Below are 17571 nucleotides of genomic sequence, written 5' to 3' on the forward strand. Positions count from 1 at the left end.
TATGTTTTGTAGCACGGGAGGTTGAAACCAGGACCCTTCACATGTTATCTATGATTGCTGCCCACCAAGTTACGCTGCCTACCATCTTCATTTTTTAAAATTTACTTTAGGGGCTAAAGCACTTAAAAGTATTTGGCCCACATGGTGGCTTACAGACATCTGTGACTCCAGTTTAGGTGATCTGATACAGTCTTCTCAACTCTGAAGGCACCAGGCATGCATGTAGCGCATACATGTGCATACAGGCAAAACACTCACTCATACACACAACATAAAAATAATAAATCTAAAGATAATTTTTCCCTTAACATTTTATTTTAAAAAGCGTATTGTGAGGGCTGGGGAGATGGCTCAGTGGTAAAGAGCACTGACTGCTCTTCCAAAGGTCCTGAGTTCAACTCCCAGCAACCACATGGTAGCTCACAACCATCTGTAATGGGATCTGATGCCCTTCTCTTGTGTAGTTAAAGTGTACTCACATAAAATAAATAAATCTTAAAAAGAAAAAAAAAGCGTATTGTGTGTCCATGAATTCGGGTCCTTTCAGAGTCTAGAAGAAGGCATCAGATCTTCTGGAGCTGGAATTACAGAGGGTTTTGAGCTACTGACTTGAGTGTTGGGAGCCTAATTGTGGTCCTCTGGTAGAGCTCTGAGCCATCTCTACAGCCCTGAATTTATCTTTTTTTTTTTTTTCTTGGTTCTTTTTTTCGGAGCTGGGGACCGAACCCAGGGCCTTGCGCTTCCTAGGCAAGCGCTCTGCCACTGAGCCAAATCCCCAACCCCCCGAATTTATCTTTTAACTTGTAGTTTTTATTTATACATATGAGTGTGTCTTTGTGGGCGTATGCCATGTGCGTGTAGGTGCCCTCAGAGACCAGAGGGTGTGTCCGAACCTGGTGCTAAAGTTACAGGCAGCTGTAAGCTTCCCAGTGTGAGTGCTGAGGACCAACTTAGGTTTTCTGAGAAATACTCATAACCTCTGAGTACCAGCATGTGTGTGTGTGTGTGTGTGTGTGTGTGTGTGTGTGTGTGGTGTGTGTGTGTGTGTGTGTGTGTGTGTGTGTGTGTGTGTGTGTGAGAGAGATGTAGCCCAGGCTGTCCTTAAACTCACTATGTAACTAAGGATACTGCAGAACTTCTGATCCTCCTGTCCGTCTCCCAAAGGCTGGGATTAATGATGAGTGCCGCCATGCTTGTTTTATGCAGTGTTGGAGATTAAACAGAGGGTCTCATGCATGCTAAGCAAGCACTCTGTCAACTGAGCTAAACCGTCTGCCCAGCCATTATTTTTTAAACGAAAAGAACTTCTCTGTCAATGGTTTGCATGCTATAACATTGTGGTCATTTTCAACAGCCAGCTTCCTAGGGCGCAGGTAACTAGGTTATTGGTGTACCTGTCAGTCTGTCCTTAGGTTATTGGTGCACCTGTCAGTCTGTCCTTGGGTTATTGGTGTGCCTGTTAGTCTGTCCTTTGCTTATTCTTCTCAGTGTCTTCAGGATGTCTCTCCCTTGGATTGTGGCTTTCTTGGTGCGCTCTATAAAACTGGGTCTTTCCTTTGGGTGCTTTAAAGATAGTTTATTTATGTCTTACCTCTGTTTATTATATGTCTTCATGTGGCATTTCCTGGTTTATTTACATTGATGCTTATGAAACTCCTTGGCTATCACATTGCTCTCCCAGTTTCTCAGGTCAAAGAAACACCCTGCTGTTTGTGGTGACATGAAAATGGTTCCGGTTTGAGCTGGTCAGTTGGGCCTTGGGAGTTCAGTACAAGTCAGCAGCCTGTGGATTTTACTTATTAGTTGACTAGAAAGTATCTTGCCCCTTGTTGCCCTTGGGAGAGAGGATAAAATAAAGCACCAAACCACTACTGTGTCTTTATTTTGGGGTGCTGTCTCTTCCTAGTAAGGCAGGCACTACCTTGGAATGTTCTGAAGTCATTTCAGAAGAGTCTGGGACAGCCCCATACTCAAGGACACAAGGACATCAGTGAGTACCCACCACACAGGCCTGGGCACTGGTCCACAGGTTAGGACTGTGGCCTAGTTTTGGTAAAGCCTGTTCAACAGTGACTTGGTCATTCCTGGAGCTCACTCCTGCTCCAGCATTGCTTGTCTTTTGCTCTCTCTGTTTGAGAGATCTGGCTCCTACCAACTACCAAGGCAACACCAGATTTCAGAAGGGTGTTAGCATTCTACCGATGGCCTCCAAATTATCCCTCTGTAGGGTACTAATACAACTGAATTACAGGTGGAGCATTCTCCTACACTCCACGAATGCACCCCTTTCCCTGTCGACCACATCACTGCACCAGCTACTACTCCAATCTGTTGCTGGTAAAGTCTCACAGATGAGTTCCCTCCTTATACGAGGTACTCACGTGCTGCGTAGGCAGGGCTCCTCATTGCTAAGAAGACGGTGAGTCACCCATTTCCAAATCCCCTGCAGTCCACTTCCTCATTTCTTGCACCCCTGGTGCCAACCCATGTCTTCCAGTTAGAAGACATGGGATAGAAGGAGGGACTCAAGAAATTTAGTAGGTGCTCACATCTTGGGATGATCAGCGGAGGGGAAAGAATTGTAACTGAGAAAGCCTTCGGTCCTTGATTCTCAACTGACATATTGAGATAGAAGTAGGAGGGGGACAAACCTAATGTATAGGTTTGACCAACCCTACAGAGGAGCACAGTATCCACAAGAGAATACTGTGCACGTGTTAATTAGGGTTTTGTCTCTGCAACTTGAGGCAACATGAAAGAGAAGGCCAATTTATTCACTTATTTTACTGAGGTGGGGATTACACTTCCTACCAAAAATATTAGCATTTGGATATGGTTGCCTCGCAACCCGCTCTGCTCAGCCATATACCAGGGACAACCCAGAGAAAGGAGGCTCGGTTCACACTCTCCCACAGCTAAAGGTTACATACCAACATTTCCAAATTGCTTTGGGTCAGTGTTTTATCATAGCAATTGAGGAGCAAACTAGGACATCCGGCTTCCATACACAATGCTCTAAATTTATAGAACACCTGGGTTCAGTCCCCATCTACCCCCCCCCACACACACACACTTACACAGTATTGCACTAATATTTCTCAGGCTTACAATTCTGAGAGACAAAGTATCTGAAGGGAGTGCAGAGGTACCCGCACCAATCTCCACTAACATTTGCACAGCCTCGGTGTTTTTGGAGGACTTCTTGATGCTGAAGATTCTCCATCTCCAAAACAAAACTAAAGGAGTTGCCTGCGACCCTGAGGAAAGGGGACTTGCCCTGTCCACTGTTGAGCCCACCTCCTGCCCTGACTAGTCACAACGCCAGCCTAAACGACCAAACACAACCCAGAGAGTCCTGTGGGTTATACAGAGGAGTCAAATGTCACCACCTAGAGGACAGAACACGGTCTGCACAGGACCTGAGAAAGCCGGAATCCAGATTCAAGAGACGCAGGAGATTCCAACTTTTATGTAATGGTCTTTTAAGTTAGTAGTTGACCCCCAAGTTTCAACTGGCTTCCGTCAAGCAATCAATCATCTGCTCCAGTCTCCAGGAGAATCCTAGGGGCAACAGTCACCTCCGACTCAGCCCTCGGCGACGCTCCCAAGCCCTCTCCCTACCACTCCCCACCCCACCGACTGCTGCACTACGCCTGCGCAACCACAGCCCTGCCCGCCAACCCTACACAGCCTTCCGTTGCCATGGAGCTGCGCGTCCAAACTACGCAGCCTCAAACCCACGGTGGCTGAGGGGCAGTCGGGCAGTTAAGAGGCTAAGGAACTGATCCTGCGGGGCCAGTGCTGAGGAACCGTGGCCGAGGATCTGTTTCGGGGGGGGGGGGAGCGACCCTGTTGCGGGACCACTGTCTAGGGATCATTTGTGAGGGGTCGTTGCTAAGGGGGAGGTCTCTAGGAACCATTTTTGAGGGACTGTTGCTGAGGGACCTCCACCGAGGAGCCGTTCCTGAGGGGGTTTGCCAACAGTCCAGCCCATTCCTGGGGGACCTTTGCAGAAATCTCATCGCTGAGGAACATCACTGGACTGGCCAGAGAGGTGGGTACTGGTGAGGAGTTCGACTGTGAGTCTACATTGAGGATGCGCTGAACACGGTTGGCGTCTCTGCACGCGTGGCCGTGAATCACGTGGTTACCACAGCATAGGAAGAGGCAGAGTCAACCCTGCTGGTGAAGCGCCAGGCATCAGTCTGAGAGGTGCAAGTAGGCGTCACATCCCGCTCTTGCAGCCTGGTTTTAAATACAGAACCCTTATTGCAAGTGGATAGGCCTCCCTAGCTTGATTTTCCATAAAATGATTCCTATATCTGGATAAGGATGCTTAGCAAAATACTCCTGTGGGCCAAGTACCGCACTAGGTGGTGAGTGGACTGTTCAGGTATTCACTGATGGATATTCTCTTCAGACACATGATGCCTAACTTGTGTACAATTTAAGGAGTGATTTTCAAACAATCATCCAAAGCCCACCCTAGCCAATAAATAGAATCTCATTTTCACCCATAACAGTACCCTCCTCTTTTGGCTATGAACAAACCCATGATTCTCACTCCTACTCCTACAATAGTTTAAATGGTTTTTGGGACCTGACTATCCTGAAACTTGTTCTGCAGACCAGGCTGTCCTCAAACTCAGAGATCTGCTGCCTCCCGAGTGCTGGGACTAGAAGTCCTGGTGCCACCACACCCAGCTTGAAGCCCTGTCTTTATTTTTATTTAAAAAAAAAACATTTATTTATTGTGTATACATCATACAGCTTTCTGCCTGCATGTATGCAACTACAGGCCAGGAGAGGGCACCAGACCTGATTACAGATGGTTGGGAGCCACCATGTGGTTGCTGGGAATTGAACTCAGGACCTCTGGAAGAGCAGACAGTGCTCTTAACCTCTAAGCCATCTCTCCAGCCCCAAGCCCTGTCTTTAAAACAAATAAGATCAATTTAATAAAGATGGAGGGAAAAAAACAATTGAAATGTAAATAAGAAATACCCAATTTAATAAAGATGGAGGAAAAAAAAACAAATAAGACAAGCTTCAAGACTGACAGAATACATTTCAGTTATGTAAAGAATACAGGTTGGGCCACTTTGTTATGACAATCCTGGAAAACTACTGTGACAAGTAAGAGTTTCTGCAGCCTTCGCTAAGGAGAGGTCATCCTCTCAGAAGAAAAGTTAAAGCAGGCAGTACAGTGGCCCCAGAGACACCCAACATTCCAGTCCTCCGAACCGGTTAAAATATGGCTAAGAGGACCTGAGGTGGCTCATCGGCTTCCTTTGAAATGGAAGAATTATCTTGGGTCTTCTCAGGGGAAGAGGGGGGCAGGACAGAGATCATCAGAGGTTACGGCAGGACTGGCTCAGCTGACACTGCAGCTTTGAACATGTTGACAAAGGTGGCTCTAGAGAGAAGGGAAAGGCCAGGAAAGTAGACACACCCTCTCTGGCTTCCAAGAAGGTGCACACAGCCCTGCTGCTGCAGAACAACCCACTCCTGATTTATAAGGACGAGCCTCTAGGTGCCATGAGACTGAAAAGAAGAGAAAGACAAATCTAGGCTTATACCAAGCGCGGTTTACTGCCAGGCTTGGGGGGACAGGAGCTTATAAGTGTGGGCCCAAATGGCAGCAGACCAGATGGAACCTGAGTGCGGGTCAAAAACTTTGGGTCAAAATGAAGAGTGTAGGGGTTGGGGATTTGGCTCAGCGGTAGAGCGCTTGCCTAGGAAGCGCAAGGTCCTGGGTTCAGTCCCCAGCCCCGAAAAAGAAAAAGAAAAAAAGAAAAAAGAAAAAAAAATTACGTGTGTGAGTGTTTGGGCTGGAGAGATGGCTCAGTGGTTAAGAGCTCCGACTGCTCTTCCAGAGGTCCTGAGTTCAATTCCCAGCAACCACATTGTGGCTCTCAACCATCTGTAATAGGATTCTGGTGTATCTGAAGACAGCTACAGTGTACTCACTCTACAGTGTACTCACATACATAAAATAAATAAAAATCTTAAAAAAAAAAAAAAACAACTCCTCAGCTGATGGAGTTCTGTTTAAAAAAAAAAATGAAGAGTGTATTTGTGGAGTAGAGCGAAGGTCCAAACTTGCTAGGTGGCAATGGCGCACCCCTTTAATCCCAGCACTCGGGAGGCAGAGCAAGGCCATCTCTGTGAGTTAGAGGCCAGCCTGGTCTACAGAGTGAGGGATGGGGTTAAACAGAAACCCTACCTCAAAATAAAACCAGAGCAAACTCAATCGTTCTGTAATGTGCCGATGTATCTGGAAACAATTATCCGTAGTGACATTTTGGGAGTTCTGGTTTCTTTAAAAGACACAGAAATATTTAAGAATATGCTTTTGGGGGTTGGGGATTTAGCTCAGGGTAGAGCGCTTGCCTAGCAAGCGCAAGGCCCTGGGTTCGGTCCCCAGCTCCAAAAAAAAAGAAAAAAAAAAAAAAGAATATGCTTTTGCCTTAATTCCAGGTGTGGGCTACAGGTCTGCTTCAGACCGACCACCGTGGCTGACTGTGATTTGCCTCGTGCTCGAGCAGGGGTGTGATTTTGCCAGCTGCAAATGGTTTCTGTGAGCGTGTGAGTGTTTGGAATTCTGAGGACTTTTCAGAGGATATCATATAAGTGCTAGAGCCCTGGTAGGTGGGTTATTGTTGTTGGGCTGTTGGTTGGTTACTGGTTGCTGTTGGCTGCTGTCTGTTACGGTTTGTTAAACAGCTCTACACAAAGAAGAAACAACAAGAAATTAGATATCCTGGCATGAAGATCAAGCTTGCCCCACAGAACTCAGTGCCCCTAATCAGTAGGAAGCAGTCTAACCTCTTTCTGACCCCTGACTTTATTCAGGGATCTCTTTCCTTTCCTCTCTATCCCTCTTTCTGTCTAGTGTTAGAGGGATGAATGGGTAGAAAAAAAGAACCCACAAAGTAGCCAAAGACTGGCTACAAATATCAAAGCTGGATACAGTGGCACACTATTGTTATCCCCAGCTCTACGGAGGTTGAGACAGGAGGATTATGGATTCAGGGCTATAATGAGATGCTGTCAAAAACGGAGAGGCTCAATTGGGAAGTCAGGGACGTCTCTGAAGCAGAATCTGGCTATAAAGTCCCATGTAAGACACCAGTGATCTCATCTGAGAAAACAAACCAGCCAGGGCTATGGGGTTGAGAACTACTGCTCTAGCACAAGATAAATTTGTACTGTTTTAAGTCACCAAATATGTGGTAATTTATTTTTTAAAAAATAGGGAATGTGGGGCTGGGGATTTAGCTCAGTGGTAGAGCGCTTACCTAGGAAGCGCAAGGCCCTGGGTTCGGTCCCCAGCTCCGAAAAAAAGAACCAAAAAAAAAAAAAAAAATAGGGAACGCAAAGAGTTTGTTCTTTTTTGTTTTTGTTTTCCCCCCTGCGGAATGCTCCTAAGCTCCTAATGCCCAAGCTCCAGTTCTGCTCTCATTCCACTCTGGAGCCTTTTTACTGTTTTGTGTGCTGTCCAGTGCCTGCTAAATCCTCGTGTTCTTGTGCTCCAAAGTCTGACAACCATGTAATGACAGGTCACTGTAGCTTTGGTGTGCAGTTCCCTGATTCCAGACCATGTTGAACAGCTTTTCATTCTTTCTTTTTTCCTTTGGTTTTCGAGACAGGGTTTCTCTGTGATGCCTGGCTGTCCCGGAACTCAATCTGTAGACTAGGCTAGTCTCAAACTCAGAGCTCCACCTGCCTCTGCCTCCCTAGTGCTGGGTAAAGGTGTGCACCTCCATCACCCTGCTCAGCCTTTCTTAGGTTATATTCAGGAGATAGTTTATCATTCAAATGAGGACGCCATTAAATAACACTGGGAGAAGAGTTGTACAGCAGGGATGTTGATGAACTGAACACTGGCGCCTGCCTGTGCTGGTAGAATGTCCTTTATTATAAAGCTCCTAGCAATGAAACTTCTGCCTGACAGTCACCCTTTTAAGCTACAGGTTGTAGTTCTCCTCTGCCCCATAGCTTTTCTCCGAGTCTCTTTAGGATGTCATCTATCAGAAGTTTTAAATGCAAATATAGGTGTGACTCCAGCATTTTCTCTCATACCTGATATGCTTGGTGTCTTATTTTGGAACGCAGATGTCATAACCTGTCTTGGCCACTTCCACTGTGGTGGTTTCACTTTTCATAAACGAGCTCTTAATCCACGTGGAGCTGATTTTCCAGGAAAGGGTCCAGCTTCTTATCATGCCCACTGAAATATGCCCAGCCCTACTGGAGAGCAATCAGATTTTGTACTAAGTGGCCTCAGTCCTTAGCAATCAGTTTCTAGGCCTGTTTCTCTGTGCCTGGTACCATTGTAACTTTGTAACTTTAGAATAAATACTGGTAGGACACTCAACACTCTTTCTTCTTCAATACGACTGTTCTTTGTTCTTCCACATATATTTTAAAATCCACTGGGCAAGCTTCTGATTTATTTTCCTCAATCGGACGCACACAGGTGCCTACACATGTTCAGACCCTTGCTGAGACTTGAATGCAGTTTAGAGAATCTAAAATTGACTGACTATAGGATGTCTCCAGTGCCTGAACCTGAGTCTGTTTCTTTGTTTTCTTGCTTGTGTTTTCTTCCTTTTGCACTTTTTTTTTTAAGAGAAAAGTCCAGAATCACAAAAATAAGGAGAAGAGGCTGGGGAGATGGTTGAACTGTTAAGAGCATTTGTGACTCTTGCAAAGAACTGAAGTTTAGTTCCTGGAGCCAATGTGAGGCCATTTACAACCACCTGTAACTGTAGTTGCAGGGAATCTGATTCCAACAGCAAGATCAGTGCTGTCTTACTCCTGTTACAGCTATTCCGACTGGGCTGACACATCGTGAAGATGACTGACCATACTCTGTCATCTCTCTTTGAAAACGTTAGTAGGCGCCTATGCACTTTCAGCCTACTCACAAAGCCATCTCAACTCTGACAAAATTAACAGTCATTTCTTCATAAAATCAACACCTGTTGCCAGTTTTCCGTAACTATCCCAAGAATCCCATTTAGGGTTGTCTGCTTGAATCAAGAACCAAACACAATCTCCACGGGCCACGTGGCTGGTTTGTCTTTGGAGCCTTTGATCCGAGAGACATCCCCACCTCTCCTCTTGCTCGGTGATGATTATTCATTGAAGAAATTGGGTCGTTTGATCCATTTTTACCTTTAGTATCTTTTAAATCTGTGTGTATGTGACAGAGCACACGTGTGGTTAGAGAACAACCTGTCGGGGGCCAGTTGTCTCCTATCAAATGGGTCCTGGGGACCGAACTCCGATTGTCAGGCGTGGTAGCAAGCACCCTTACCTTCTGAACCACCTCAGCAACCCAGACCATCCATGTTAGGTGAGAGTGAACAGACAGGTTTACTCACCATTTCTGCATCACGTTTGCAACATGTATTAAACAGCCTTTACCCTTTGCAAGTTTGTAGTTTTATCTTGTTCATAGTTAGGACCTCTATCTTCTGGATACAAAGTTTTACCAGTGGTTCCTCTGTAAGTATCTTTTCTTAGTCTCTAGCTTGTCCACTTTCTTAATGGATATTAATATAAGAGAAATTATTACAGATTTTTGTACTTTTGAGTGGTATTGTGTGGCCCACGGTACTCTCAAACGTCTCTCTTCCTCAGCTTCCTGATTTCTGGGACCACGGGTACGAGTCTCTCAGCACCCTTAAGTTATTAGAAATCTTAAAGCTTTTCTAATCTATAATCTTGTTGATGTATATTTTATGATACTATTTTGCAGCTAATTTCTGACTCCCAGTATGGAAGAACCTACTGTCCAGTTTTCTGATGAGGAACTTGTGGACAACTTCCCTACCCTGGATGACGGTAATAGAGGCCTTTTCCCAGCACAGACTGTTTCAGAACAGGAAACACAGTGTGTTTCCTGGTTGCCCTTTATTCCAGGGAAAGTTTGTCGTCTAAATTAACTTTTCAAACAGGGAATTCTGCTATTGTTCTCAGCTGGAAAATAATAAATAGGCTGAGAATTTCAATGTGACACTTTGTGTTTTTCTAGTTTCTAACACCACCATTAATAATAAACTGACACCTTTTAAAACTTAGTCCTTTGACTGTGACCTATTTCTCCTTTTCTGGACTGTCTTAGAATTTCTTTTAAAATTTTCTGATGATCCAAACTTTTTAAGAGATGTCCTTGATTTGGCATCCCTTCTAGCCTACAGACTTGACCCCTTGACCTTGCTTTCTGGGTCTATAAGGACCCCTGGCCCTGCTCCTCCCTGGCCCTGCTCCTCTCTGGCCCTGCTCCTCTCTGACCCAGACCCTGCTCCTCCCTGACCCAACCTTTTTTCCTCCTGGGTTTGTATGTTCCTCTCACCCACTTGCCTCTTTCTCATCCTCTTTGTGGTGGTAGGCTCTGAATTTTTGCATTTTCTATTCAGTAATTTTTACATCAATACAGTAAGTATATGGAGATAAACCCATAATTCTCCGTGTTTTTTAAAAGTCTACAGGGATGTTCTCAGGACAATGTTCTCAAAAAGGAAAAAAAAAAAGGCTTTTTTTAAAAATAGGTGTTAGGAAGCTGTCTCAGAGGTTTGCTGCCCTTACAGCAGGTTCAGTTTGCAGCACCTACATGGCTGCTCACAGCTATGTATAACTCCAGTTCCTGGGATCTGCTGCCACCTTCTGGTTACTGCAGGTACAGACAAGGTGCACATGCACACATGCCGGAAAACACTTATACAAAAAAATCAAAATTGTGGTTTTTACTTTGTGGGGTGTGTGTGTAGGTCAGAGGACGACTTGCCTAAATTGGTTCTCTCCTTCCAATATGTAGGTTCTGGAATTTGAACTCAGGTCATCAGATTTGTGTGCAGGCCCCTTTACCCACTAAGCCATTTAGCTGGCCTTCAGGTTTTTTGAGAACCCTTCTATTATATATATATATATTGGCACACACCTTTAATCCCATCCCAGAGGCAGAGACCAGTGGATCTCTGTGAGTTTGAGGCCAGCCTGATCTAGGGAAGCCAAGGCTGCACAGTGAGATCATCTCTCTCTACTTGGGAGGTCAAAGCAAGAGGAACTGACATGAGTTCAAGACCAAGCTAGGATACAAAGTGAAACCCTGTCTCAAACGAAAGCAAGTCATAGCTAATGTAAAAACTGAGCTGGGCTTGGTGGAAACAACTTTCAAACTCCAGCTGAGGCAGGAGGGCAGTGGCAAGGTCAGGTCTAGCAGTGTAAGCTACAAATACCTTATCTAAAAAAAAAAAAGGTAAAGTTGAAATACCTCTAAAAAGCAATGGTGGGGGCTGGGGATTTAGCTCAGTGGTAGAGCGCTTACCTAGGAAGGGCAAGGCCCTGGGTTCGGTCCCCAGCTCCGGAAAAAAAAAAAAAAGAACAAAAAAAAAAAAAAAAAGGTGAACTACTGTACTTGAAATAGTATCCGGTCCAACAGAGAACAGGTACAGCATGGTACAAGTCCTGTGGCCACCACAAACTCTACCAAACAGTGGAAAGAAAAGGGAAAGTGAAGTGTTGGTATCCATGGAAACCGTCTGAGTGAGGACACCCAGGGTTCCCTGGATACACGTGTGTATGCTTACTTTTTTTTTTCTTTTTTAAAAGTATTTTTATCTCCTGATGATATTTTTTGTTTTGTATTTTGAGACAGGGCCTCACATAGTCCAGGATGGCCTCGAACTTCCTAGACCTGACCTAGAATTCCTGCTTCTGCTTTTATCCTTCCTGTGCTGGAAACATAGGCACGGCGGGCACCACCACCCTCTGACTGTGGTTTGGCTCTGTGTTGTTTCTGTTTTGTTTTGACTGTTCCCTTGATTTCTAGAAAGAATCCAGTTAGAGGATCTGGAGTTTGAGGTAGAACAGCCTCCTGAGGAACTAGAGGATGGCAGTGACAACAGGTAATTCATTGAGACGCATTCTGCCCTCCTTCGAAGGAAGGCTGCATCCCTAGTGGAGCTGCGGGGCGGAGAGCAGTCAAGGGTAAAGCTGAGTGTTAGGGCTTGTGTGTGAAGCAAGTGCTATCTTTTTATGTCAAGTTTGGCCAAAAAGCAGAGTGCAGACTTGGAGAAAATGAAGAAAACAACCACGAAAGACAGAGTCCAGGCGTTGCATCTTCGGAAGAGTTTGAACCTCCTAGACAAGATGCATGAGGAGAAGGACGTTTTCATCCAGAAGACCAAGTGAGCCCTCTAGCTGAAGACCAGGCCTAGCCACACCTTCTGTTGTACAGCGTCCCTCTAGGAGGTCCCACCTTTTGTCTTCCTGAGAGCTCTGTGCTGCAGAGTCTTGTCACAGTCTTCACAGGGAGGCAGCAACCCACAAGCCTGAACAGATGAAGTGCCCAAGGCTCCAGCCCCTCCCCCCACCCCCTCAGTCCAGACAAGCTCCCAGAGAAGTAAGGTGCTCCCGGGTCCTGCTGGACTGAGGCCTTAGTGCATAGCCTGCTGCTTCTCAGGGTCCTGCTGGCCTTGGCTCCCTGGCACTTGGCCTGACAGCATAGTCAGCTGAATACTGAGTGTGTCCCCAACACACAGGAAAGTTGGAGACTAGTAGGAGGCAGATGTCCCCTCATGACACCCGCTGAGTGTGTCAGCATGTGTGTGTGAGTGTATGTGTGTGTATGTGATGTGTGTATATGTGTGTGTGTGAGCACGTGTGTGTATGTATGTGTGTATATATGTGTATGTGTTTGTGTCAGCATGTCAGCATGTGTGTGTATGTGTGTGTGGTAGCTGTGATTCTTGTGCTGAATCTGATGCTTTGCTCCTATTTCAGTGTCTCTGAAAAACAAAAGCATCCTTCTCAAGACATCAACACATGACATCACCTGTGGGTATAGGATTCTACCCAACAGCAATGGCGTGTTGCGTGGTCCTAAAATCCTTTCGGTGTCCTTTAGAACTCACTTTAGGTTGTGTTCTGTTGCTTCCCCCTGAGATGACAGTCACATAGCAGGAGTGAGCCTTTCATCCAGGCCTACACAGGGAACTGCTCCGGTCTGGGTTGCTGCATGCTGACGAAGAGCTGCAGCTGTGTGTAGCTTCGTGCTCCTCGGATTCACATTAACTCTGTTTCCCGTGGCTTCCTAGCATTATCACCTTTGGGAGGGTTTTTAGAAAGCATCCCAGTCATGTGACTTGACAGCATCAGAGACCCCTTGGAAAACAAAGTATTGTTAGTCCTTGGCCTGGACCTTAGGCTTCCTCCCCTGCTCCACTGGCCCCTTCCGGGGCTAGATAGAACCTTAGGAAAACATTATGCCAATTCTTGTTTCAATGTTCTAGAGGGGAGCTGCGCATCTGTCGTCAGAGAATGGACCTCCTCGACAAACAGCAGGAGAGCTTGGCTGCTGAGATCGCCACAGAGAAAGAAGCCAACAACATGTAGGTCATCCTGTGACCTACAAGGAGGTTGGACAGCGAAGTGCTACCATGATGACTAAGATAGTATCGTGCCACAGAGGTTCATTCACTCATTCAACAATTAACAATAGTGTTAAGTTCCAGCAGTGTTCAGATAGTCAAGAGGCAAATAGCTTCTCTCCAGGTGGCAAACAGACAATATAACCCAAAGAAGAAATGTCAGTCTAGGAGCTGGCTCAGTTGGTGAAATACTTGGCTATCTGAGAATGAAGACCTGCATCTGAGCCCACCCCCACCCCCACCCCCACCCCTGTGTAGAGCAGTGCAGAGCACACCATTAATCCCGATGCAGGAGAAGCAGAGACAGGAGGATCCAGAGGTCTGACTGGCTGACGAGACTAGCCGAATCTGTGAGTTCCAGACTCAGTGACAGAGGCTGTCTCAAAAGAATTAGGCAGAGAATGATTGAGAAAGACTTCTGATGTTGGCACCTCAGTACATGCATGTACATATGTGACTGAACATACATGCACATACACATCACGCGCGCACACACACACACACACACGTGCTGGGTCCTCAGGTAGTTCAATGTCCAATTTTCTGAGGAACCTCCAGACTGATTTCCAGAATGAGTGTATCAGTCTGCAATCCCACCAACAGTGGAGGAGTGTTCCTTTTTTTCCACATCCTCACCAGCATTTGCTGTCACCTGAGTTTTTGATCTTAGCCATTCTCACTGGTGTGAGGTGAAATCTCAGGGTTGTTTTGATTTGCATTTCCCTTATGACTAAAGATGTTGAACATTTCTTTAGGTGTTTCTCAGCCATTCGGCATTCCTCAGCTGTGAATTCTTTGTTTAGCTCTGAACCCCATTTTTAATAGGGTTATTTGTCTCCCTGCGGTCTAACTTCTTGAGTTCTTTGTATATTTTGGATATAAGGCCTCTATCTGTTGTAGGATTGGTAAAGATCTTTTCCCAATCTGTTGGTTGTCATTTTGTCCTAACCACAGTGTCCTTTGCCTTACAGAAGCTTTGCAGTTTTATGAGATCCCATTTGTCGATTCTTGATCTTAGAGCATAAGTCATTGGTGTTTTGTTCAGGAAATTTTCTCCAGTGCCCATGTGTTCGAGATGCTTCCCCACTTTTTCTTCTATTAGTTTGAGTGTATGTGGTTTGATGTGGAGGTCCTTGATCCACTTGGACTTAAGCTTTGTACAGGGTGATAAGCATGGATCGATCTGCATTCTTCTACATGCTGACCTCCAGTTGAACCAGCACCATTTGCTGAAAATGCTATCTTTTTTCCATTGGATGGTTTTGGCTCCTTTGTCAAAAATCAAGTGACCATAGGTGTGTGGGTTCATTTCTGGGTCTTCAATTCTATTCCACTGGTCTATCTGTCTGTCTCTGTACCAATACCATGCAGTTTTTATCACTATTGCTCTGTAATACTGCTTGAGTTCAGGGATAGTGATTCCCCCAGAAGTCCTTTTATTGTTGAGGATAGTTTTAGCTATCCTGGGTTTTTTGTTATTCCAGATGAATTTGCAAATTGTTCTGTCTAACTCTCTGAAGAACTGGATTGGTATTTTGATGAGGATTGGATTGAATCTGTAGATTGCTTTTGGTAAAATGGCCATTTTTACTATATTAATCCTGCCAATCCATGAGCATGGGAGATCTTTCCATCTTCTAAGGTCTTCTTCAATTTCTTTCTTCAGAGGCTTGAAGTTCTTATCATACACATCTTTTATTTGCTTGGATAAAGTCACACCGAGGTATTATATATTATTTGGGACTATTATGAAGGGTTTTGTTTCCCTAATTTCTTTCTCGGCTTGTTTCTCTTTTGTGTAGAGGAAGGCTACTGATTTATTTGAGTTAATTTTACACCCAGCCACTTTGCTGAACGTGTTTATCAGGTTTAGTAGTTCTCTGGTGGAACTTTTGGGATCACTTAAATATACTATCATATCATCTGCAAATAGTGATATTTTGATTCTTCTTTTCCAATCTGTATCACCTTGATCTCCATTCGTTGTCTGATTGCTCTGGCTAGAACTTCAAGAACTATATTGAATAAGTAGGGAGACAGTGGGCAGCCTTGTCTAGTCCCTGATTTTAGTGGGATTGCTTCAAGTTTCTCTCCATTTAGTTTAATGTTAGTGACTGGTTTGCTGTATATGGCTTTTACTATGTTTAGGTATGGGCCTTGAATTCCTATTCTTTCCAGGACTTTTATCATGAAGGGGTGTTGAATTTTGTCAAATGCTTTCTCAGCATCTAATGAAATGATCATGTGGTTTTGTTCTTTCAGTTTGTTTATATAATGGATCACGTTGATGGTTTTCCGTATATTAAACCATCCCTGCATGCCTGGGATGAAGCCTACTTGATCATGGTGGATGATTGTTTTGATGTGCTCTTGGATTTGGTTTGCCGGAATTTTATTGAGTATTTTTGCGTCGATATTCATAAGGGAAATTGGTCTGAAGTTCTCTTTCTTTGTTGGGTCTTTGTGTGGTTTATGTATAAGAGGAATTGTGGCTTCATAGAAGGAATTCGGTAGCGCTCCATCTGTTCCAATTTTGTGGAATAGTTTGGATAGTATTGGTATGAGGTCTTCTATGAAGGTCTGATAGAATTCTGCACTAAACCCGTCTGGACCTGGGCTCTCTTTGGTTGGGAGACCTTTAATGACTGCTTCTATTTCCTTAGGAGTTATGGGGTTGTTTAACTGGTTTATCTGTTCCTGATTTAACTTCGGTACCTGGTATCTGTCTAGGAAATTGTCCATTTCCTGCAGATTTTCAAGTTTTGTTGAATATAGGCTTTTGTAGTAGGATCTGATGATTTTTTTGAATTTCCTCTGATTCTGTAGTTATGTCTCCCTTTTCATTTCTGATTTTGTTAATTTGGACACACTCTCTGTGTCCTCTCATTAGTCTGGCTAAGGGTTTATCTATCTTGTTGATTTTCTCAAAGAACCAACTTTTGGTTCTGTTGATTCTTTCTATGGTCCTTTTTGTTTCTACTTGGTTGATTTCAGCTCTGAGTTTGATTATTTCCTGCCTTCTACTCCTCCTGGGTGTATTTGCTTCTTTTTGTTCTAGAGCTTTTAGGTGTGCTGTCAAGCTGGTGACATATGCTCTCTCCTGTTTCTTTCTGCAGGCACTCAGTGCTATGAGTTTTCCTCTTTCCGCTTTCATTGTGTCCCATAAGTTTGGGTATGTTGTACCTTCATTTTCATTAAATTCTAAGAAGTCTTTAATTTCTTTCTTTATTCCTTCCTTGACCAGGTTATCATTGAGTAGAGCATTGTTCAATTTCCACGTGTATGTGGGCATTCTTCCCTTATTGTTATTGAAGACCAGTTTTAGCCCGTGGTGGTCTGATAGGACACATGAGATTATTTCTATCTTTCTGTATCTGCTGAGGCCTGTTTTATGACCTATTATATGGTCAATTTTGGAGAAAGTACCATGAGGTGGTGAGAAGAAGGTATATCCTTTTGTTTTAGGATAGAATGTTCTATAAATATCTGTTAAGTCCATTTGGTTCATGACTTCTCTTAGTCTGTCTGTCTCTGTTTAATTTCTGTTTCCATGATCTGTCCATTGATGAGAGTGGGGTGTTGAAATCTCCTACTATTATTGTGTGAGGTGCAATGTGTGCTTTGAGCTTTAGTAAGGTTTCTTTTATGTATGTAGATGCCCTTGTATTTGGAGCATAGACAGTTAGGATTGAGAGTTCATCTTGGTGGATTTTTCCTTTGATGAATATGAAGTGTCCTTCCTTATCTTTTTTGATGAATTTTAGTTGAAAATCGATTTTATTCGATATTAGAATGGCTACTCCAGCTTGCTTCTTCAGACTTTTGCTTGGAAAGTTGTTTTCCAGCCTTTCACTCTGAGGTAGTGTCTGTCTTTGTCTCTGAGGTGTGTTTCCTGTAGGCAGCAGAATGCAGGGTCTTCGTTGCGTATCCAGTTTGTTAATCTATGTCTTTTTATTGGGGAGTTGAGGCCATTGATGTTGAGAGATATTAAGGAATAGTGATTATTGCTTCCTGTTATATTCATATTTGGATGTGAGGTTATGTTTGTGTGCTTTTCTTCTCATTGTTTTGTTGCCAAGACGATTAGTTTCTTGCTTCTTCTAGGGTGTAGCTTGCCTCCTTTTGTTGG

The 17571-nt window shown here is 44.4% G+C and overlaps 1 protein-coding gene across 10 annotated transcripts in view; it reads left to right on the forward strand.

Annotated features, from left to right (window-relative positions):
• The first annotated feature begins 3733 nt into the window (after window positions 1-3733).
• The window catches only part of Cfap74 (cilia and flagella associated protein 74), a 65966-nt gene continuing 52128 nt past the window's right edge, over window positions 3734-17571 (forward strand). For 7 of the 10 annotated variants that reach the window (XR_015687441.1, XM_087659944.1, XM_087659947.1 and 4 more), the window contains exons 1-5: window positions 3756-4054; window positions 9770-9855; window positions 11843-11918; window positions 12057-12200; window positions 13305-13403. Coding sequence is in view for 9 of the 10 variants with exons in the window: in XM_087659944.1 (XP_087516070.1) it covers window positions 9789-9855; window positions 11843-11918; window positions 12057-12200; window positions 13305-13403 (386 nt within the window). In the remaining variant the exon portion in view is untranslated. 10 annotated transcript variants of the gene reach the window in all.

The sequence above is a fragment of the Rattus norvegicus genome, chromosome 5 (assembly GCF_021556685.1).
Source record: "Rattus norvegicus strain SHRSP/BbbUtx chromosome 5, alternate assembly SHRSP_T2T, whole genome shotgun sequence".
NCBI classification, from domain to species: Eukaryota; Metazoa; Chordata; class Mammalia; order Rodentia; family Muridae; genus Rattus; species Rattus norvegicus.